Source organism: Acomys russatus, chromosome 7, assembly GCF_903995435.1.
Source record: "Acomys russatus chromosome 7, mAcoRus1.1, whole genome shotgun sequence".
NCBI classification, from domain to species: Eukaryota; Metazoa; Chordata; class Mammalia; order Rodentia; family Muridae; genus Acomys; species Acomys russatus.
Genome location: NC_067143.1, coordinates 52,292,076 through 52,315,830, shown reverse-complemented (window position 1 = coordinate 52,315,830; position 23,755 = coordinate 52,292,076). Strand labels below are relative to the sequence as shown.

At 39.8% G+C, this 23,755-nt stretch overlaps 1 protein-coding gene across 1 annotated transcript in view; it reads left to right on the top strand.

Annotated features, from left to right (window-relative positions):
- The window catches only part of Ppme1 (protein phosphatase methylesterase 1), a 48,567-nt gene that overhangs the window by 4,302 nt on the left and 20,510 nt on the right, over positions 1-23,755 (top strand). Inside the window, exons 2-5 of the mRNA XM_051149039.1 lie at positions 15,450-15,544; positions 16,026-16,117; positions 20,943-21,000; positions 21,488-21,539. Coding sequence (XP_051004996.1) covers positions 15,450-15,544; positions 16,026-16,117; positions 20,943-21,000; positions 21,488-21,539 — 297 coding nt within the window. The remainder of the gene's footprint in view (positions 1-15,449; positions 15,545-16,025; positions 16,118-20,942; positions 21,001-21,487; positions 21,540-23,755) is intronic.

Genomic DNA, 23,755 nt, shown 5'->3' with positions numbered 1-23,755 from the left:
CACAGAGCTGTTCATTGTTCAACTCGTTTATGGTTTATCAATGGTTTTACTTTAAAAATGTTATGTGTGTGTGTGTGTGTGTGTGTGTGTGTGTGCGCGCGCGCGCACGCGCGCGCACGCACGCGCATACATTTGAATGCAGGTCCCTGCTCTCACAAAGGATCAAAGCTCAGATCCCAGCATCCACTTCAGATTGTTAGCTCACCACCACTTGTAACTCCAGCTTGAGGGGATATAACGCCGCCTTCTGCCACCACAGGGACCTGCATTCATATGTATACCCAATTTTTTTTTGCATTATTAGTTTTTTTGTTTTCTGCTGTAGAGTCCCACTACATTGTCCAGGCCAGTCCCCAGCTGCTTTAAGTATGCTCTCACCTTTTAGTAGCTGAGATTATTGCTACATGAGCTGCTTTTCCCTCTAGCTATGTATTCATTTCTGATAGTCTCTCATCTTGACTTTTTGGGGGGATGGTGGTGTCAAGACAGGGTTTCTCTGTGTAGCCTTGGCTGTCCTGGACTCACTTTGTAGACCAGGCTGGCCTCAAACTCACAGTGATCCACCTGCCCCTGCTTGCCAAGTGCTGGGATTAAAGGTGTGCACCACCACGCCAGACTTGACTTTTATATCTCAGGAATGTTTTGAAGAATTCAGCCAGAAGGAGAGAAAGAGCACTGTGAAGTGTGTTTGCTGAAGGGTACATATTTATTGTATTACTAAAAAACCCAAATCCTACTGTTTCTGGCTTGCTACTTTTAAAATTATATTTTAAAAATTGTGTGTGTGTGTGTGTTTATAGTTCATTTTTCAAAACAGTGTTTCTCTGTGTAGCCCTTGCTGTCCTGGAACTCACTTTTTAGACCAGGCTGGCCTTGAACTCAGGGATCTACCTGCCTCTGCCTCCCAAGTGCTAGGATTAAAAGTGTGCACCACCACCATTCAGCATAAAATATATTTTAATACTACAGAATTCATTTTATCCCCCCCCCCCCTTTTTTATACAGGCTTTCTTTGTGTAGCCTTGGCTGTCCTGCACTTACTTTGTAAACCAGGCTGATCTCAAACTCACAGAGATCTGCCTGCCTCTGCCTCTTTGAGTGCTGGGATTACAGGCCTGTGCCATCGTGCCCCGCTCAGAATTAATACTTTTAATGTGTGCAGTTTGGGCTAGTGATAAAGGTCACTGGTAAACCATGTATTTAGCATGCTGGAGTCCCTGGGTTTGATCCCCAGCACCACAGTAAATGAATAAATAGAATTCATTAATTTTTATTCTGTCTACTAGGCTGCACAGTGATCACTAATTCTAAACCGGTTTCATTGTTCACTAAGAAACTACCCAGAGCTGTCACTCTTCCAACCCCTAGCAACCATGCGTCTGCTTTTGTTTCTATGAATTTGCATGATTTTGACATAGTGATCTTTAGTAACTAGGTTCTTTCATTTAGCAGGATGTTTTTAGATATATCCATGTTGTTGCATATATCCATACCTCATTTCTTTCTGCGACTCGATTTATTCTGTTGTGTGGCTACACTCCCACCCCATCAGCTGATGGGTATTTAATATGTTTTACTTTTTATCTCTTAGGAATTATGGTGCCATGACTATTTATTTGTGTAGAAATATGATTACATTTCTCTTGTGTGGATATCTAAGAATGGAATTGTCAGGTTATATGTAAATTAGGTAGAACTTTTGAAGAAATTGCCAGTTTGCTAATAGTTCTTTAAAGTTTTTCATGTATTTAGGATTGTTTTCTCTTTATTGGTGTCAGAAATTGTTTTCTCAGTTGTCCTTTTATTCTGCATATCTTTTTCCAATGTAAAATTGTGTTTTTAATTATTTTATCTATCTGGATTTCTCATTTTTTAATATTAATTCACATAAAAGGCCCTTTCTCATCCAGATTATAGAGGAGTTCTTATATATTCTTTTCCCACCACCTTTGGGGCTTCTTGTTTTATATCTGTGTTAAATTTACTGTGATGTGCTAAGTGAGGAACAGTTTTTGTAATACTGTTTCTTTGAAGTCCTTTTCCCATTATGTAAATGTCGCATTAATAAAGGAATTGTCCTATCCTCCTTTATTACAATGACATCTTTATCATGTAACACATTTCCAACACAGTTTTTTAAAATGATGTGTTTCTTCTTTTCTGTTGGCTTATTTATTTGTATTATTGCTATATTTTTAGTGATAGGAGATTTAGTAATATATTTTAATAAATGGAAAACGAAGCTTTCCCCTCACTCATATTTCCATGGCTCCTCTTATTTAATTCTTTCAAAATAAACTTTTGTTGTTTCTCAGACAGGATCTTAACTATGTGGCTTAGTCTAGCCTTGAACTTGCTTCAGCTTCCTGAATGTTAGGATTATAGCTCTGTGCTGCCACACCTGGTATGGATATTGATTATTCATAGAATGTTCCAGAGTTGATGACCCCAGACTTTGCACATCCTTTCTTTTGCTCTCCTTACAGTGGTGGCTTTCCTTCTCTTGCTTAATTGTGTGGTTGGTTGTGATGTTTGCTGCAACTTTGCCTGCTCTGTCTTTATTTTTCCAAATCATTGGCATAGGAATGCTATTACTATGACTTATTCAGACCAATTCTGTTCATCGATGTCAGGAAAAGAATGAGAGTTGTGCATGTAGATATGGCTGTGTGGAGGATGTAGGTAGTCAGTGACTCCTACACCAAGCTCAGTTTTAACAAGTATAAGAACTACAAATCCCCTCTTCTTTTCTTTGCACTATGGGTAAAGAAGGTGATTCCCTCTGCCATGCTCTTCTTGCTGCATTTAAGCAACTTACTATTTGCCTGGGATCTTCTGACCAAAAGGCGTATTGTTGCCTACTGTCAGCAAACCTACGCTTTTAGTATCTCCAAACGAGTAATTAGCTTTTGTTTTTGTTTTTTAAATCTAGTGAGCTCTCCATGGTATATTACTTGAAGGCAGATTTGGGAGGAATGGAGGAAGGAAAGGCCTTTCAGGCTATGAAATAGGTTTTTTTAAGAAAAGAAAAGAAAAAAACCTTAGTGTTCCACAGTGTATATGTGGAAGTCAGAGGACAGCTTGCAGGAGTAGGTTCCGTTCTTCCACCATGTCAATCTGGGAACCAAGCTCAGGTTGTCAGGCTCGGCGGCAACCTCTTTATCTGCTGACCCACTTTTTGTTCCAAGAAAAAGCTGTTAATTAATAGAGCCATCAGAAGGTTGGTTGCTACACTTAGATGTCCCAGATGAGGTGCTGACTACTACCTCCAGCACATACTAACAATATATTTTGAAAGACTGACTAAGAGAATATGTAGAACATTCCAGCCATTTCAAACCCCACCAGAAAGACTGATTTTGCTTCCTGTCAAGTCCTTTTATCTTCTGCCATTACCAAGCCTTGTAGTTCTGGTCAGACTTCCCTACCCCTCCATGGCTGCCCCTCAACCACCGTGGTATCATAGAAGGAATGTTTTGGCACCAGATATACTTGAGTAAAAATCTAGAGTGTTACCAAAAGGAACATTTCTGAGCCACCTTTAAAACAGAAATACTATAATTCCAGAATTTAAAATCATGCTGGCTATATAGCAGAACCTATTTGTTTTCCCTCCTAATGCAAGATTTGAGTTAGATAATTTCTAATGACTTGATTCAAATTGTATATAGTTTTCAAATGCAACATCTACTTTAAGAGAATATCCTTATCACCAGTAATGGGCGCTCCAATCCTACTGTAACTCCCAGCCAGCCATCTGGTTGCTGTTTTCTGTTCTCTTTAAAGTACTGCTAATGAGGGCATCTTAAAAGCAGCAGTGCTTTGATTTAAGTGGCTGACTGCAATTAAACTTCAGTATTAGCCTCTCTGCTGCAAAATTCCTTATCTAGAGTTTGTGACAAGTGACTAGGACAGCACCTGTGAAGTTCGTAAGCCTCATCAGTAGCTCTCTAAGCAGATCCTCAAGTCTAACAGGCCTACTTATATTTGAGGCATTTGCTTTAACACTTACAACCTTTCTTTCTTTCTTTCTTTCTTTCTTTCTTTCTTTCTTTCTTTCTTTCTTTCTTTCTTTCTTGTTCTCTCCCCTCTTGCCTTGGATGATTATTTAGTTTTCTTCATTTGATTATCTCCTCGTAGGAACCACACCGCTGTAGCTGTTTTGGCTCCTTGTAGATATAACACCCATCGGATGTAACCATTGCTAATCTATCTCTTCCTCAAGAGCTGCTTTAGGATAAGATTTTTTGCCAGAGTTTTTTGTGGCGTATTAAGTTTTGTGTGTGCACACATGTAGGAGGTCAGAGACCAAGCCACAGGAATCCTGGTTCTCCCTTTCCACCCTGTGGGTCCTGGGGTTGAACTCAGGTCATCAGGCTGAGCCTAAGGCACTTTACCACCATCCCTCTCTGACCCTTTGTTAAGTGCTGGCCGTTGGTAGAGCCCTATTTTACCCCAATTCTAAGAGTAATCTTATTTCCCCACTATGCCTTGAAGATGGCATAACCAGAGCTATATTTCCTTTTTTATTAAATTTTGCTAAACTTTATAGAGTAATAGAATTTGTACTTTATTTCACCAGAGTGTAGGTACAATAGGACTTTTTTTAAGACTTAAAACTAGATCATGCTTATTACTGGTCTCTTTACTATAAGGACACGGTCCTGGTTGTCTCTTCCTCTTTAATTCTCCTAACCTGAAAGCAAGTCAATTCATACAAGAGAGTAATATCTATTAGCAGTTAGTTCTGTACTAGCTTAATTTTATAGGATCTTTGTTTTTTTTCCTGCTCTTGCCCTGTTCATCTCTTATTCTTTGACTGAAACTATTTTGTAAGGAGGTGCCACCTATACACTGGTGACTCAAGTCTAGGTACTAGATCAAATAGTGCACTTTTAAATGGAAGCATCAAAAGCTCTCCATAATTATGTCTTGGGCAGTGGTGTTAAGACTTTATTTATTGGTTGATGATGAGCATTGAACTCAAGCTGCATGCATACCAGTTATGTTCCTTTCCACTGAGGGACACTGCCTGCCCACTGAAGGCTTTTTGCATGTGCCAGCTGCTACATTTATTTTGCTTGTAGTCTTGTCTTCACTTTGTGAAATCCTACTCTCACAGAGCACTTTGAGGCCACTCAGCCCGAGTCTTTTCTCTCCCTATCTCCTGAGCACCCATAACATGTTTTGTCATTTCCATGCGCATGTTCATTTTTACGTGTTAGTAGTTGGTTTTCCTTTTTTCTATTGTTACTGTGTCGAACTTGTGTGTGCTAAATTAATGCAAATTGATTGTTTCCCTTTATAAAATTCAAACTCCTGGAGTGCAAAGTGTTTTGTTTCTTTGTTCCTTCTGTAATAGTTAAAGAAATGCTTTTGTAAATTTGATTTGGTGGATGCATAACATTCACTTCACGTGGATGTTAGGGCAAAGCTAAGCTTTGCCTGACCAGTGCAAACCTATTGTTCTGGTCCTGCTTTATGCTGTCTTTGTGGCACCTGTCATTTATACACAGGATCAGCAGCTTTCCTCTGAAGGACCTCACAGAATGGCCGCTGTAGCCCTTGAGCTCTGCTGTTGTAGGGTGAAGGAAACCAGTCAGTGAACGGACTTGTGCTCCAATAGTGCTTTATTTAGTCTTCACTCTTATGAATCACTCTGACCAATATAGTTTTCTGTGCCTCACAGGAACATTGGCCATGGAGTGTTTCTTAAAACCAAACCCACCCACACACCAGCACCATGCTTATGTAAAACCGTCTTACTTTTGACATCTGCTGCTGACGTCATTTGACTGCACATCTAGGCCTCAGACCCTTCAGTTCACAGTGGTTGGAGGAGCACTTGACGTTACTCTCCATGGTCTGCTCCCAGCCTGTCACTACCTACCTTGACATTCCTGCTTCTGGTTTTCCTGTTCACTCTCCGATAGTCACAGTTGACTTAGGGCTGCTCCTTGGCCACCTGCATTGTTGAAACATTGCTAACTTAAGTATGAACAGAAATGTACCAGAATTGATAGAACATAGCAAAGAAGTTTCTGTTGGATTGCTTTCCACCGTTTATAGTGACTCCACACGGATGCCACTTCCCTTTCCCTCAAAATGACGTGAGTGAGCCTCATACATTTTTCGAAAACAGAGTCAAGGTTATGCCAGCAAGATGTTAGGTAGTGAGGCCACATAGGTAACTCTAGTTCATTGAAAATAGATGTTTTAGCCTTTTAAATTTTTGGTAAAATAAGTTAGTGACTATGTTGTCCTCAGGTTGGGTGAGTAGTGGAATAAAATATTGGTCTTTCCCCCTAAATTAAAGTGGATATAAAATTACAGCTCTTCTTACTGTGTGGCAGCACTTTAGTATCTATGCGTTTTAAGCAAAGTATATTTTCATGTTGTCTGACTCAGTGGGTGAAAGTTGCTTGTGGATTAAGTGTCTAGTGTGAAATGGTGTTCAGTGAAGCACACTGTCACTTACTTGCTTGAGCTGCATTATTTGAGCACTCCTGCTGTTGAGCCCTGTCTTGTCTATGCAAGACCTTATATAAACCACTGTCATTTCTACTTTTGGACTCCACAATGCCTGATATCTGGATAATTTAATAATCTCACCACCAACAGAATTAAGAACAGGACTTAGGATTTTCACGTACAGTAAGTACATCAGTATTTATGACGGAATTCTCTTAAAGCACCTCCTGTGCTCTCTCTCCAGGAGTAGCAATGGCTAAGGTGGACAGAGATCTTCAATTGCGTCTCGCGTCATGCCCTTGCGTGTCCCGTCGTTATCACTCAGTTACAAAGCTTTACTCTCATTCTGTTTCCAGCTTTGCCGAAAGCCCCCGCCTGTGGTTATGCTCCCTTCCTGACAGCGGAAAGAGGGTCCCTGTCCCATCGCCTAAGATTTGTGGGGATAATTTCCAGCTTTGATGGTTTCAAGAACAGAGGACCTAATATTATTTTGAGGACAGTACAGAGAACTGATTTTTAAAAAACTGACCTGAGAGTGGTTTTAAAAAAAGACCTGTCAGTGGTTTTGTTGTTGTTGTTGTTTTGTTGGTTTGGTTGAATGGTTGGTTTTTCGAGACAGGGTTTCTCTGTGTAGCCTTGACTGTCCTGGACTCACTTTGTAGATCAGGCTGGCCTTGAACTCACAGCAATCCACCTGCCTCTGCCTTCCGAGGGCTAGGATTAAAGGTGTGCGCCACTACACCCGGTCTGCTGTCAGTGGTTTTAGACAAGGTATTTATCTTCTTTTTGTTGTCAGTTTTAAAACCCAGAAATTTGTTGTAGATATTAGTGTTTCTTTGTTGTCTCCTCAACCTGTTAAAACCTCACTCAATTGTAGTAATTTGGCAAAAGCCAGGCACGACGGTGTGCACTTGTAATAGCGGTGCCAACGTGGAGACAGGTCTTCATGCTTTCATGGAAGTATTTTACCACCTGAACCACCTCCCCAGCCACCCTAAGTATTGTTTCAATTTTTTAAAAATTGAAAAAAATAATCTACTTATATTGTTATTGGGGGTGGGATGGGCATGCCATCGTGTGCACATGGAGGCCAGAGGACAATTTTGTGGAGCCAGTTTTCTCCTTCCACCTTTGCATGGGTTCTGGAGATTGAGCTCGTCACATTTTTTAAAAATTTATTTATTTATTTTTATTTTTATTTTTATTTTTTATTTTATTTTATTTTTTTTGAGCTTGTCACATTTTTGAAATAAGTTCTTTTACCCACTGAGCCATCTCACCTACACTGCCCCCTAACTCTTTGTATTCTTTTTTTTTTTTTAACTCTTAGTATTCTTAACAGTGATACTTTGATAGAATTGTTCTATATGTTTTAAGTTTTTTATGGTAACTATATAGAATTGTAACTTATTTGTGTTGATCTTGTCTTCTATAACAAAACTAAAGTTGATCTTGAAGATTTTTTTTTTTGAGTTATTGAGGGTTTTCCCATAGGTGTTGTAATCTGAGTAGAAAAGTCCTACTTAAATCACTATCTGTTCCTAAATGGTACAAAGAGTTTAAGAACCTGTGCCAGGTAGAGGAATAGCATCTGTAGCTGATTTATTATTATTATTATTATTATTATTGTTGTTGTTATTTTTATTTATTATTATTATTTTTTTTTTTTAGTTTTTTGAGACGGGGTTTCTCTGTTATCTTGGCTGCCCTGGATTTGCTTTGTAGACCAGACTGGCCTTGAACTCACAGTGATCCACCTGCCTCTGCCTCCCAAGTGTTGGGATTAAAGGCTTACACCACTATGCCTGCCTATAAAGATCTGTTAAAGAAGAGGAAGGCAGAATGGATTAGAGTCTGGAAGAGACTTGAACTTGTTTCATGGCTTGCTGTCTTTGAAAATAGGAGAAGAGCCTACAGGTTGCATATTCTAGGCAGCTGTCAGCCCCTGGAAGTGATGTCACACCCTGGGTACCAGAAGAACTTACTATTACTAATTTGATTATTGCTTGTAGGCCTTTGCACTAGACATAACTAGCAGTAATTGAGACAGGAGGAATCACAAGCACACTCATATCTCTACTTTGAAATTAAGATTAGGGTCGTTACTTTGATGTTATATGATTATTTCTTTCTCTTATAACGACAATGCCCTGCCTAGTTCTGCCTTTTTGCTGCAGCCAACTTCTCATCCCCTGCCGCCCTCCAGGCTCTGACATACATCCTGCATGCCTGCACAGGGCTCCTCCCACCATCTGACTTCATCCTTCCTGCTCCATCCCATCTTACTTCCAGGCCCATTTCAACCTGCCAGGACCCAGCACAGTGAGTCTACCAGACTCTCTCCTCTGCTTCCCCTCCCCAATTCCTGACCAGGACTGATCTGCTCAGCTCTACCTACTCCACCTCTAGACTCCAGGCCAACCCAGATCAAATATCCTGTGCTCTGTCCCAGCCTGCTGTGTCTACATCAGACACAAAACTCAAAAGAAGAGGTCCTCACACACGTACAAAACAAACAATATAAAAGATCAAGACAGCATTTCTACCCTAAAATCTGCCAGTCTTATCAAAATATTCTCCAATATAATTATCTAGATAAACCCAGGACACAGGATTTAAAAAGTACTCATAGGCATCATAAAAGAAGTTAAGGAGTTTAAAGAAGACACAAAGAAACACGTCAGTCTATTTAAAGATATGAACGCTGAGTGATGCCCAAGAAAACACAAACTTTAGAACGAATGAACTGACAGCAACAACCCAAGGTTTGCAAAGAGAATTCAGTAACGAGAAACGTTGAAGAAAACTCCAGCTGAGATGAGGATGGAAAGGTAGTGGAGGGGGTGAATGTGACCAGCACATGTCATCTGCATATATGGGAATCTTACAACAAAACCCATTATCTTGTACAGTTAGTATAAGCTGTTTAAAACACATAGTAAATAAAAATTATTCACATGACTCCAAAGTCATACTGAACTGTGTATTCAGAAAAGCCTAACTTGTGCCCTTTCCCTACAAGTAGCCATACTTTCTCTACAGGTAGCCATTTCCCCTCATTTTTGTTTGAATTTGCAGTTTAACAGATGTACATAAAAACAGTGTACTTACTATTCCACTTTGTAAAATCTGAAGCAACCTTATCACTCCTTTGCTGTACATGGAGCTCTCTTCATTCTGTCTTTAGCTCCATAGTACTCTTGTGTTTAAGCCCAGAATGTTCAGCCTGATGCAGTTGACAGGCATCGCGTTCTTCTAGTCCCTTTCTGTGTCACATGGTGATGGCATGACAAGTACATGACATGTCCTTCAGTGCTGTCTTAGCTTCCTGCAGTTTTAGTAACATATTACTCCCTTTGTGGTCTTGGGATCAATTGGGCTTCATGCATCTGCGCTGAAGCCTACACCATCATGTCTGCGTGGGTATCCATCCTGTCCCACTCTTACTGTGTGGAACTCCCATTTGACATGAGGCTTGTGTGCTCTTCTCTTTGTAGTTCTTTGCTTGTTTTCTAGTCTTTGTTTCTACACTTTTCTAGATGTAGCCAAATGAATGATAGTTGTTGTTCATGTCAGAGGGTTCTTACTTTACCAGTTTCAGTAATAGATGCTTCTAATGTTTAGGGAAACAGCCCCTTATCATCCGCTTAGAATGCAGCATGACTACATCTGTAGCATTTCCATTGTTTTAGGTGTTACAGATGATCTAGGAATGACTGAAAATATGAAGAGTGCAAACACTAAGCCACTTTATGCAAGTCCTAGCATTTGAGGATTTGGGTGTCTTTGTGGGGGTTCTGAAACCAATCTCCCATTGACACCGATGAATGACTCTAATATAGTCTATTCTTTGCATTAGCCATGTGCTCAAAAGTCTTGTAATTATTGAAATGAAATGTAAACTAAGGTAATCTGATGTCAGAGCCATGCTGTAGCCCATGAAATGTACTTAACCACCCTTCTGAAAGTAGCCTTTGTGTGGCCTTGGCATCCGTGGGCAGACCGCTCTGTACCCCATTGAACTGCTGTGCTCTCTGAATCAGGTAATCACGTTAGAGTTTGTTTCAAAACTGAGTTGATCCTTATCCTTACTCGTGTACTACAGGCGTGATTACCATAGTTGTGTAGTGTCTCATTTTCTTTTACTGGAAACCTTATTAGGTTTAAGTAAAGGGATTGTGTTTATTAGTCTCCAAGCCATTTAATAGTAGTAATATTGGATATATAGTGAGGCACCAAGCTAAGTGCTATATTCACATTGGCTCGTTTCATTGTGTCAACAGATGCTAATTATTAGTGTGTCAGGTTCTGCGAATACATGGGGAATGCTCTTGCTCTCAGAGATCTCACATGGGTGCCATGTTAGATGGATTAACTGGAGAACTATAGCAAATGTAGAACTAAAATATTTTTAGAAAATGTATAAATAGAGCAAGCTAGCCTGAGAGTAGTGAGTAGTGAGAAGGCTGCTTACTCTTCATGCCAGCCTGTATGAGGTTGACAATACAGCCCATCAGGCACGGAGAAGCTCGGTTGGTAGAAATTAAGTACTATATTTAAAGCCACACAGGAAGCACGGAATTGGGTTATAAATTAAACATATTATGAAACAAATGAAAGCTTATTACAGGTTTACCAACTGTTTTTAAAAAGTATATTATCTTGCCATTTTCGTTTTCTCTTTTCTCTAGAAATAGGATGTTGGGGATCAAAGTTCAGGTCCATAGTTCTTAATACAGTTGCAAATGGACCACTAGAGTTGTATCCGCCCAGGACCTGTATGTGTGATTTTCATGGAGTCCACAGCTCTTGTCAGATTCTGAATGTGGTCGGTGATCACAGCGAAGGCTCTGTGAAATTGGGCAAAAGCCAGATTGCTTTGTGTCTCACAGTACTGTTTTGTCCCTCTCTGCCAAGACAGTAGCAGGAAATAGAAATTATGGATTCATCTTTTTAGGTTTAAAATAAATTTTATTTTGACATAAAAATAATTTTGTATGCACTGACCTTTTAAAGTAGTTTTTATTTTAACATAAGACTTAATAATCCAACTTATCAAAGTAGTTTTTATTTTAAAATAAGACTTACTAATCCAACTTTAGAATTGATTCTGATTCTGACATTCCTTGTATTGTAAATACTCCTGAGTTTTGTTGGTTACTTTTTCAAAGGTCAAATTTTTTTTTTTTAAATTCCATTGTCAGTCCAGACTATTATCCCTTCCTTACCAGGTAGTTAGAAACATATTTTCCTGCAGAATTAATTTCATCTTGTCCTTTTATCATATTGATTTTTTTAAAAGATAGTTTTATCTGTGCATTTTATTGGTCTTTCACTTTCTATATTATTCAATATCTCTTTGACTTTTGGGGTCCCACCAAAACCACACAAACATACATACACACATACACAAGCGCGTGTGCGCGCGCGCACACGCACACACACACACAGACACACACACTCAACTTTTTTATAGCCAGCATTTTTTCTTCCTCCCAATATATACTTTGGATTTTATTGGCCTCTTTTAGCTTTCTGAAACTGCTGTAGCTATTGCCACTTCTTCCTAGTAGCTGTTTTGTCTGCAGTATCTCCTTCTGCAGACTCTGTCTGTGATGGGTCCATCCCCTGTCTTCCATTTACCTGCAATACCTTGCTCACTCCTCCTTTCTGTGGTCCACACTCTGCCCTTCAGTCCCTTAAGAGTAGTTTTCCTTTGAAAGCTCTCTTTACTTCCTGGACTGGAAGTGATCTCTTCTTTCCTTACTTGAACATCCAAAGCACTTTAGCTGTACCCTCAGGGTTTTCAACACTGTGTGTGTTGTATCAGACACTTGTGTACTCTGTACTTAAGGGCAGAGGCATAGTTTCTGATCCTATAACTATCCCAGTGTTTCCCAACACCTTACTTCAGATCCAACTGCATAAATATAGGTCTTGGCAAATTTTTATTGAATTAATATCATTTTAAAAGTATGGTTTAATCTTGTTAGACTTTTGAAAACCTTTTTTATTTTGTTTTGTGTGTAGCCTTGGCTGTCCTGGAACTCGCTATGTAAACCAGACTGGCCTCGAACCCACAGCAGTCCTCCTGCCTTTACCTCCCAAGTGCTGGGATTAAGGGCACATTGCCACCACACTCAGCATGCATTAGAATTCTTAAATTTATTCATGAAAAAAATCTCAATAATTCATTTTTTAAAATTATAACTAAAGAGGCCTATATGGACTGCAATGGACATAAAGTAGCCATACATAAAATAGGAATCTAAAGCTGTGTGTGTGTGAATGCGCACACATGTGGAAGTGGAGGGTGGTGTCCACCTTGTTCTTTGAGACTGTGTTTCTTGCCAGACCTGGAGCTCCCTGTTTTAGTTAGATGGGTCCTTACGATCCCCTGCTACTGGCCCACGGCTTTGAAGATCTCAGCCATGTGCCGCTGCTCTGGCCTTTACATGAATTTGGGTCCTCAGCAAGCAGTTTACCCACTGGGCCATCTCCCCAGACTTACAACTAGCTTTAAAAAGAGTACAAATTACATCTCTCAAATGCAAGATATGCTGGCCTAACTAGAATACAAAGATTAAAACAAGTTTCTTTATTCCTACTTCATGTCTAATGTTGTTTGCTAAATCAACTGAGGCCCTGGAGGTTCTAAACAATTATGTGTTCAGAAGCAGAAATCAAAGATGTGCTAGGACAGTCCCATGTGCTAGAGCAGCTTTGAGCAGTGTAGAGCCGTTGACTTGTTAGCCACGTGGACTCAAGCAGTTGGTATAAACTGGAGCCTTGGTTTGTTTGACTTTTTTAAATAGAGGAAACTAAAGAGTCCTGGGAATGACTTTTATTTTTACAGAGTAATTTCTTTTTACCTTATTTCTGGCCAACTCAGAAAGTTTCTTTGGCATTGGCACAACTGGCCATTTTTAGACTCTGAAAATGAACCCTCTGACAATGTGCAATAAGACCTTACTGCCTTTTATAAGTGTAAATGAGAATAAGAAAAAGAAAATAAAAAGCTGAAAGTAGTATAGCATGGAGTAGCTTAAAGAGGGTTGGAGAGATAAGAAACTGGATGTAATCCTGCCACAGCTACTTTCCAGCCTTGTGACCTTGGTCTCTTTACATAGCTAAATCTTTTTTTTTTTTTTTTTTTTTTTTTTTTCTTTTAGCCATTAAATAGGATAAAAATAACTACATTTGGTAAGGGTTAAATAGAATCATTCCAGTAAAGTTTTTGACTTGGTGGCCTGCTGTTGTGCACAGTAAAAATGTTGGGTGCTTTTACTACAGTGATAGTGCTGTCCTTTGGTGTAGATGTCATAGCTTACACTGGAGCTGTAGGATCTGTTACCTGTGAAGTGTTGGACACACTGCTGCCTTGTGAAATTAGCATATGCATCTGTGTGTTTGTGAGTGACTAAGGAGTAAGGGGAATTAGATGTCCTGCTTCTAGGGTTCCCATGGGAATTCCTGTACAGCCCAAATAAAACAAACTGGTCAGGGCTAAAATTACAACTTCAACAGAGGCACTTTTTCTGTTAGAAGACAGACCCATCTGTTTGCCCAACAACTCCCCGCTGGCGGGTAGATGCATAAGGAGCTGTTGGCAGTCGATGACTGCTGGGAGGGGGAGTCGGCGTTTTTTAAGGACGTGGCCTTTATCAAGTTGACCCCGCTCTAGTGGAAGACCACACATCAAAGAGTATCTGGGCAGCAACATCTGTACCCATGGGTTTAAGGAAGGGGGGATGGGGGAAGAGTGTACTAGTTGGGTGAGTTAGGAAAGGGGAAGAGATAAAGGAGGAGTGTGAAGGAGGGCTGAATATATTCAAAATATAGTTTAACAAAAAATATTTATTATTTAGTCACTACAACCCAGGACAGAAAGAGCTTGATTAATTTAACCAGTTTTACACATATGGTAGAAGGTATATTATGTTTGCCTTTTATTTTACAGTGTATCTTGGGTTTTGTTGTTGTTATTTTTGAGACAGAGCCTCATGTGGCCCAGGCTGGCCTTTAATTTCCTATGTAGCAAGAATAACCTTGAATTCCTCCTGACCTTCTTGCCTCCTGACCTCTCAATTGCTGGGATTACAAGCTTGCACCAGCACACCTGGTTCTTGGAGATACTATTTATCCATGTATAAACAATCTTATTATTAAGTAGTCTCTTTTTTAGAATTAAGTATTATTTCTCTGTGTGCCACAAATTAGTCCCCTGCTGATGGATGTTTAGGTTCTTTCCAGCTTTTCTCAGTTATTCCATTGACTACATAAGTCATTTCACCGATGTGCAAACAGCTCTTCAGATGCATTCCTAGAAGTTTTAGACACTGCTATCATGTTTGCCTTCTGTGAAGTTGTCTTTTGGCTGATTGGGAAACGAAAAGGAACTTGAAAAACTTAGAGATTAGAGTTATGAAAAAATAATAGTGACTAAGAATAGTTACAATAGGAGTGACCTAAGAGGAATGAGTCTATATTATTAGAGTCAGTGAAAAAAATAGATTTTTGATGTGCATAGATAATTAGAGTTTATCCATGATTAAAGTACACTAATGACTTCATTGTATAAAATCTTTTTTGTTTTCTTTCTTTCTTTTTTTTTTTTTTTTTTTTTTGAGATAAGGTCTTGCCTTGTAGCTCTGGCTGTCCTAAACTCTCTCTGTAGACCAGGCTGGCCTTAAACTCATAGAGATCCACCTGCCTCTTCCTCTGAAGTGCTGGAATTATAAGCATGAGCCCCCAGGCCTGGCAATTGCATAAAATCTTAATATATACTCTTTAATCTGCTTGAACTTATTTAAATACTGTATATGGTGTTTTGTGAACTCTTTGTATCTTTATGAGAAAACATTCTTGGTATTTTCATTTCATATTTACAATTTATATTTTTTGGCCAAGATTTGCCTTCCTGTGCATGGTAATCATTTTATTTGAAACAGCTCTTTCTCTTTTCTTCCTCTCCTTAGCCCTGGACGGAAGCGGGACTTTTCCCCTGTCCCATGGAGTCAGTACTTTGAGTCAATGGAAGATGTGGAAGTGGAGAATGAAACTGGCAAGGATATATCCTCTCAAAGAGGCCGCCTCAGCATGAGGGCGAGGAGCCAAGGCTGACCTGGGTAGCTCCTAAGTGTTCTTTGTTCCGCTGATGCTGTTTGTCCCCACCAGTCCCTCCCATGGCGTAGACTATTACCTGGAAGCTGTTCACAAAGTCGTTCTTGGCTGCAGTTGTCTGATACATGGGATGGGATTAAGGATTAAATTTCTGAAAGTAATACTCTGAATCCAGCAAGCTGAAGTGCCTTAATTTCTAGAAACCAAGCACTGAGCCTCTTCAGAGAAAAGGAAATACTTATTTTTCATTTTAAAGAAGTCATAGTGACAGCAAGCTTCCAAACAGTTTTGATTATCTCAGAAACATCTAAAGTTTCTTTGGAAGTCCTCAGTTTTCATATAGCTTGTTTTGGCCTGTTTGTCTTTTTAAAAAACAAGTATTGTTATGATTAATAAAAGCCTTAAATCTATTATCTTTAACTGTTCATACACTTTTCGAGTTTACAAGAGTGGTTCTGAGGGTCCAGTCCTGCTGCTGCTTCATGGAGGAGGCCATTCTGCCCTTTCCTGGGCAGTGTTCACGGTAAGTTGTCGCTATCAGAAGCTGTGCGTTTCAGTGGTTAACTTCTCCTGGGTAGACTTGGCCTGTTAGCTTTTCTCTCCATGCTCATTCATTGCTTGGAAGGAGGTTAGAATGGACACAAAGCTTTAGCATTGTGTGCTCAGGGTCTCCTGTTCTCTAAGCCAGGAGTTCTTGTAACATTTTATATGTATATGCACTGGAGTGAGAGAGTATGCAATTTGTTCCTGTCAAAAGTGGAGGGTCTTTATCTCAGTAATTTAAATATAATTGAGTAGACATTTTATTCCAGATGCTTTCGATTATGTCTCTCACTTTGTCTTCTTCAGAGCCCTCATAGTACCTTGCACGTGGAGATGTTTTAGAAATATTTGGAAAATATTTCTTATTTTTGAATATTTTTATTTGGCAATTTCATACATGAATATAGTGTATCTTGATCATATCCAACTCAAATCCTTCCTCCCACTTCTTCCAGCACTTTGAAGACTTCTACCTTCATGTCTCTGTATTTTTTAAGTAGCCCATTGAGTCCAATTAGTGCAGCTTATATGTGCATGAAATGTGGGGCCATCTACAGGGACATGGTGGCCATGTCCCAAAAGGAAAACAACTCTGCTACCCTAAGAGCCAATCAGTTACCAATAGCTCTTCAGCTAGAGGTGGATCTTCATGAAGCCCTCTCATCCATGCTTTATTTTACTTTACTTTAAAAAACTTTGTCTCTGCACATGTGCATACTTGCACCTCTGGACTCTTAGGAAATAAACAACACTTGACTGGTGGTGCTCTGGTCCACTGTATAGGATGCAGGCTAATATGAATACTGCTGTTTGTAAATCATCATCTGGGCCAAATCTCCATCCATGCCAGCCATGTGCTTCTTCTCCACCTAAGTCATGGCTCAGCCTCCTCTCGTCTTTTTCCTCCCAAGATTCCCTCTGTCCCCCAGAGTCCGGGAACCTTAGCCATGCCTGTCCCATTTGCCCTGCCCAGGTGCCCTGGCCTTTTATTGGTCAATCAGGTTAGGCTCTTAGGCTAGGTACAAGGTGGGGCACAGAGACAGTAAGCAGTACTTAGCATAAAATACATCAGACCAACCTCTAACACTAGGCTGTTTCCAAGTTTTGACTATTATGAATAGAGCAGCAGTGAGCATGCTGAGCAAGCATCTCTGTGATAGAATATAGAGTCTTTTGATATATGCCCAAGAGTGGTATCACTGAACCTTGACTCACTGTGTAGACCAGGCTGGCCTCAGACTCACAGCGATCCGCCTGCCTCTGCCTCCCATGTGCTGGGATTAAAGGCATGCGCCAAGCCTAATCTCTATGTCTTTATTGAACAAGTCATTTATATATGACTGGTAAAGAAGTTGCATAATATAGTTAGAAAAACCCCATACTCTAGGACACATGGTCAATGAACACAGGGATAGAGGAAGAAGAGGTGAGTACTGGGCTTGGGGTGTGGTGCTAGATTCTGGGATCCTTGAGCACAGACTGCTTGGTTCAGTCTTGCATGCCTTCTGCTTCCACTGGCCAGGACAATTATTTCACAGAGGTGTACCATGTTCTGCCATGTGGATATATCCTGTTTGTTTTTATCACTTACCATCAATCAAGTCATTAGTTATGTCTCTCATGTTGTAAGATACTTGGGTCTGTTCTTTCTATTTGCTATAGTTCCTAATCACTGTTTTTTTTTTTTTTTTAAAGATTTATTTATTATTTGTACAGTATTCTGCCCACATGTGTGCCCGCCTACCACAAAAAGGCACCAGATCTCATTACAGGTGGTTGTGAGCCACCACGTGGTTGCTGGGAATTGAACTCGGGACCTTCGGAAGAACAGATGGTGCTCTTAATCTCTGAGCCATCTCTCCAGCCCTCCTGTTCACTTTTAACTGTGTTATAATCACAGATATGCTCTAAAGCCTGAGATTTTCTGACCCTTGGAGTCAAGGCAATTGCTAGAGTGCTGGCTTTTGCATGGCCACTTTTATTTAGTTGCTAAGAGTGTTAGTTTAGACAATAGCTTTTCCTCAGCTTAGAATCTCTAAGTGTACAATTTCTTTGTTAAATAGTAGAAATACACTGATGATTGAATCCCTGCAAAAGTGTTCTGATTTATAACCAACAATGTTTGGAAATGTCTAGTATTTTTGCTAATGAAAATAAATTTTGTGGAAAACATTATTAATCTACAGACAAAGAGGACTCTCACAGTGAATCGCACTGACTATGATGACCCTCTAGCCCCAGGCTTGTTCTCCATCGTTTCCTTTCATGTCGTCTTCCCGTGCCGACTAGAGTTTGGGACCCATGAGCCCCAGAGATCAACCACAATGAGGAAAATGAGCAGGGCATCTCCCTAGACATTTGCTTTGTGCTGGACACCCTATGCCTACATATATAGTCTCACTTAATTTTTCTGTGATCCTTTAGTTTAGTCAGGTGAGGATGTTGAAATTTAGAGAAGCCGCATAGCTGTGACAGCAACAGAATGCAAGCATCTTTGTCCCTGAGTCTAGACAAAAGCTTACTACGTCAGGATTGTACATGTTTGTGAGGTAGTTGTTTCTCCGCATCTTCGGTACCTGTCAGGTCGAATTACTGTACCGTAGTTTTTCAGACTACTTCTCAGGGCTGAAGCGCTCTAAGATATTTTATAGGATATCAGTGGGATCCTGATTCCCCGTACACACACTTTGGAGACTAGGCCTTGCTGTGTAGCTCAGGCTGCACTTGAACTCGATCCTGCAGCTTCAGCCTCTTACTGCTGTAATTCCAGGCGTGTGCCACCCTGCCTCGCTCTGCCTGGGCCTTTCTTCCAACTTTGTCTCTATACCGTAGACTACCCACAGAGTTCCAAAATGTGATAGAGGTAAGCTTGGGCCTCCTCTGCTTCACTGAAATCAGAATTTCTGATGGGCTTATACTGTACTCATCAGTACTCTTTAGGTACTTGTGTAGGGCAGGCAAGGTTCAGGACGGCCTTGGCTCTGTCGGTTATTGGCTCTTTGGCCCCAGTGAGATCCTTAAATCCCTGTAAAATCTCCTCACCTGTAAAATGGTGAGAATTGTGTCTGAAGAGTTCTGAGGAATAAGTTAGGTGATGCATTTAAGATTGGTAAATGGACTGAGTGGTAGTAGTGCACACCTTTAAGCCCAGTACTCGGGAGGCAGAGGCAGGCGGATCTCTGTGAGTTCGAGGCCAGCCTGGTCTACAAAGTAAGTCCAGGACAGCCAAGGCTAAATGGAGAAACCCTGTCTTGGAAAAAACCAAAAGATTGGTGAATGGTACCTCAGAAGTATTGGTAAATATTAGCTGCTATTGATAATAATACCTCGGATTTGTTGATAGCACAGATCCCCTGGAGAAAACGGTTGGATGAGTCTGGTTCTTAACGTGCTGTTTTTCACTTACTTCCAAAATAACACAATTGTGCTGTTTGAAACAAGACTGGGAGTCACCAACAGACACACTCTCACCCTTTCTCTATAAAGCACATGGTATTCTGTGAATTTACTTTGAACTCGTGTATTTTTCTCTTCTGTTTTTAACTTTACAAAAGTGTACATAGCATGAGTGAAGGGAATCATCTGTGTTGTTTACTGCTGTAGCCCTCGTTTATGGCAGCTTTTAGATGTCTTTTTAGAAAGATTTATTTAAATAAGTAAACAAAAAGCTGCTTTTAATATTCTTGTCATTGCACATATGATTATAAATCATTGACAGTTACTGACCTCAGATCTATCTTTTGTTCATTTGTAATAACATTTTAAATTGTGGAACAAACAATTAAACAGATTTGACAAAATTTTGTCCCATGACTTTATATTCACATTATGTTTATTTTTGGCCTAGAAGATTTATCACCACCATAGTGTAATCAATAACTCCTGTAAATTAACAAATATCTCCCAGGGACAGACAGCACAGTATGGTAGCACTTTAGGCCTTTGTTTCTCATTAGAAGTAGAAAGATTGTCTTTTTAAATTTTTATTATTTTTAAATGTAACTCAAGAATCTGGCTTGTTTTCTGATATATTTTGACTTTACATTATGTCAGTAACTTACCATGATGCTAATTCTGGTTTTACTACTAACTTGTTACACTAATGCGGATAAATGGTTCCCTTTTTCTTAATCTCAGTTGTCTCATTCTTAAAATGTGAGGGTTAGACTAGACAGTTACTTTATTCTTAAAAGATAGAGATAGCATTTGCTAACTGTGATGTGTGACTGTCAGAAAATCTGATTCCCTAAGGAAGAAGCATTGTTCAGGGTTAAGCCTCTAAGACTGTGTCCCATGATACTACCATGCCCCATCATCTTATGGAACAGTAGCACAGCGTGGGTGCACTGCTGGGTCTATCTCAGTAGATGACATGACTTGTTCTGATTTTAGGGTAATCTCATGACTCAAATGTCATGTGCATGTAATTCCTGAGCCTAAATAGCTTCCAGCTGATTCATGATCCTTATTTAGGGGATTCTGGCTCTAAAATAAAGAAAAGCCAACCAAGAACCACAGATGAAAGCCATAGGCCAGCATCTGGAAGTGCTTACACTGTGTGCGGGAAGGCTAGCAAGAGTGGCTTCAAGGAGGGGTTCAGAGAAAGTTTATTTTGAAGTTGGAGACAGACCACGATGTATAAAATAAAACAAAACAGGATCATTGTTCTTTTATTATCCCTAAAACCTTTGAGACAAGACAAGTGTTCTTTTAGTCCTTTGTGGAACTATGATTGTAGTTCATCTAACAAAGTCATTGGTAACTGAGCAAAGTCCGTACCTTACGCTTTGTTCTTTTCCTTCCAGGCAGCAATCATCAGTAGGGTGCAGTGTAGGATTGTGGCTCTGGATCTGCGGGGTCATGGTGAGTATAGCTCCTCACAGCCTCTGACCCATGCAACCATCTAGCCCCTTAAAGAAGCCCAAACACTAGCGCTGTTGGCACAAATGAACCTAGGATATTCCATGTGGGGATCTTGGGAACAAGGCTAGCTTGTAGGTAGACTGCTACGCTTATTGTCTTCTGAATAGCTAGCCATAAAGATTTGTCTGAAAGCCAGGTGCAGTGGCGCACACCTGTGATCCCAGCATTCAGGGAGGCAGAGGTAGGCGGATCTCTGTGAATTTGAGGCCCACCTGGTCTACAAAGCGATTCCAGAACAGCCAAGGCTACACAGAGAAACCCTGTCTCAAAAAGCCAAAAAATTCAAACAAAAAGATATGTCTGAAATACAGAACATTTTTGCTAAATCTGTCCTTAAAATATATAAATTCCCCATTTCATTACTTCTGGCTTTATTATTCCTATCACTGAAGGTTTTATTTTAAACTTTTTTTTTTTTTTTTTTTAGGAGAAACTAAAGTCAAGAATTCTGAAGACCTGTCAGCAGAAACAATGGCAAAGTAAGGAAGCAAACCCTGGTAGATTGCCTGAGTCTTACCACCATCATAAACAGTACTGCAGTTTTATCATGCTGCTGGTGAAATTGTTACACAATCATTAACATACAAAGTTACTTCTGTTCTCTCTTTGTATATCCTTACCACTTAATCTCAAAAGCCACCTTCATCTTTCTTGGTGTATCCAGTCTGGTGGTCATCCCATGAAACACATGAAAACTGTTTAGTTTGTGCGGGCCTTTGAAATATTTTCTTCTGTTGCTGGAACTAAGTGGAGTGTGGCTATCTTTTATGGATTCGTGTTTAGAGAAGTATCTGTTTACAAGTAGCCTTGACTGCACTAAGGTAACCTGTATGCATCCGTTGTCTAGTGTCACAGGAAGGTAAGGGTAGGCTAGAAACTCAGCCTCTAAGTCAAGTCTTGTATATGCCAAAGTTCTCACCAGGATCACATTGGACCTACCCCAAACCTGCTGAATTGGCATTTTTAGCAGTAAAATCTAGACATATAATATACTTTAAAATATTTATATTACTTATGGGTATGGATGTTTTGCCACCTACTTGCCTGGTGCCTGCAGAGGCCAGAAGAGGGTGCCAGATGCCCTAGAACTGGGGTTACAGACAGTTGAGAGCTACCTTGTAGGTGCTGGGAAGAACCTCCAGCTTCTAGAAGAGAGCCAGGGCTCTTGACTGCTGAACCATCTCTCCAGCCCTGGTATTTATATTCTTAAACACTGTAAAGCATCTGGTGTAGTATGTCCCATAAAGGGATTTAAGAATATTGTCTTTAATAAGAATAAATTCTATGTGATTAATCAGTCACCTTTAGATTGGGTAAACACGCCTTTCCTAAACTTGGATATGATGCTGAAGCATTTTATGTATTTTTATGTATCTGAAAGCTTTGTCTGCAGGTATTCCTTCACACCAGAAGAGAGCATTAGATCCCATTGTAGATGGTTAGAAACCACCATATGGTTTCCACCATATGGAGTTGAACTCAGGACCTCTGGAAAAGCAGCCAGTGTTCTTTTTCATTTGTTTGTTAGTTTGTTTTTGTTTTTTCAAGATAGGGTTTCTCTGTGTAACCCTGGCTGTCCTGGAACATATCCTGGAACTCACTCTGTAGACCAGGCTAGCCTTGAACAGAGATCCATCTGCCTCTGCCTCCTCAGTGCTGGGATTTAAGGTGTAGTGGCTGCAGCCACTGAGCCAGTTGTTAAGCATGTTAGACCCTGTCTAACTTCATACATTAACAACTTTCACAGAGAGTGTCTAACTCAGTTAATGCATGTTTTATTATGTTTCTTTTTTAACATATACATTTATATTATTATACATGAATAAGACAAACTACATACAGCAGGAAGAACCACGAGACAGTCATGAGTTATATGAATGTTACATTCGTAGTGATTTGGCTGTTTGTATTTGTCAAGCTTCAAGTAACATCTCTCCTATCTTGTGTCTAGAGTTAATGCATGTTTTAAGATGTGGAATTTAATGTCTTCCAGAACATTTTATTTTATTTATCTTATCCTTACCAAGTAAAATTGTGTTAGAATTCAGAATTATTCTAGAATTTATTCATTGATATTTGTTCTAAACTTTAACCCCCTTTTAAAAAAGATTTGTCCCCAAATAATAAAATCATAGCCCACATGGTTGTAGATTAATTAATTGAACCCCTAGTCTGTGTGTGTGTAAGTACAAACATATCTTTAGATAGGAATGAGCATACAGTTTTTCTTCTGCTTTGTCATATGATATATATAGGAATACTGCTTAGTTTACTTTTCCAAAACTTTACAAACCTCCAGTATTACTTGTTCTAGAGACTACTCCTAAGTCGTCTTTGTTCTTAACTCAGTGGAGATCACTCTGATCTGTGGTGCTGGATTCCAAGGAAAGGGGGGCTTTACATATACTTAAATGTGGTAGCAGAAATCTGCAGCTTTTTGGTTTTTTTTAACTTTGGTGGATATGCAATGATATCCTGGTAAACCCAATGAACTCAATTGCCTTGGCTAGTTTTACAGTTGGTATGTATGTCTTGAGTTTCTTGTAGAATAGTAGTACAGACCCTTTCAGTCAAGGTTCCTCAAGAATTACATTAGATGACACAGAAAACTCACAGTGCCTGACAAGTGCTTGTCTGCCATTGCTGTGTCGCTGAAACCACAGACTTGGTGATTGACAAAGAACAGTGGTTTATT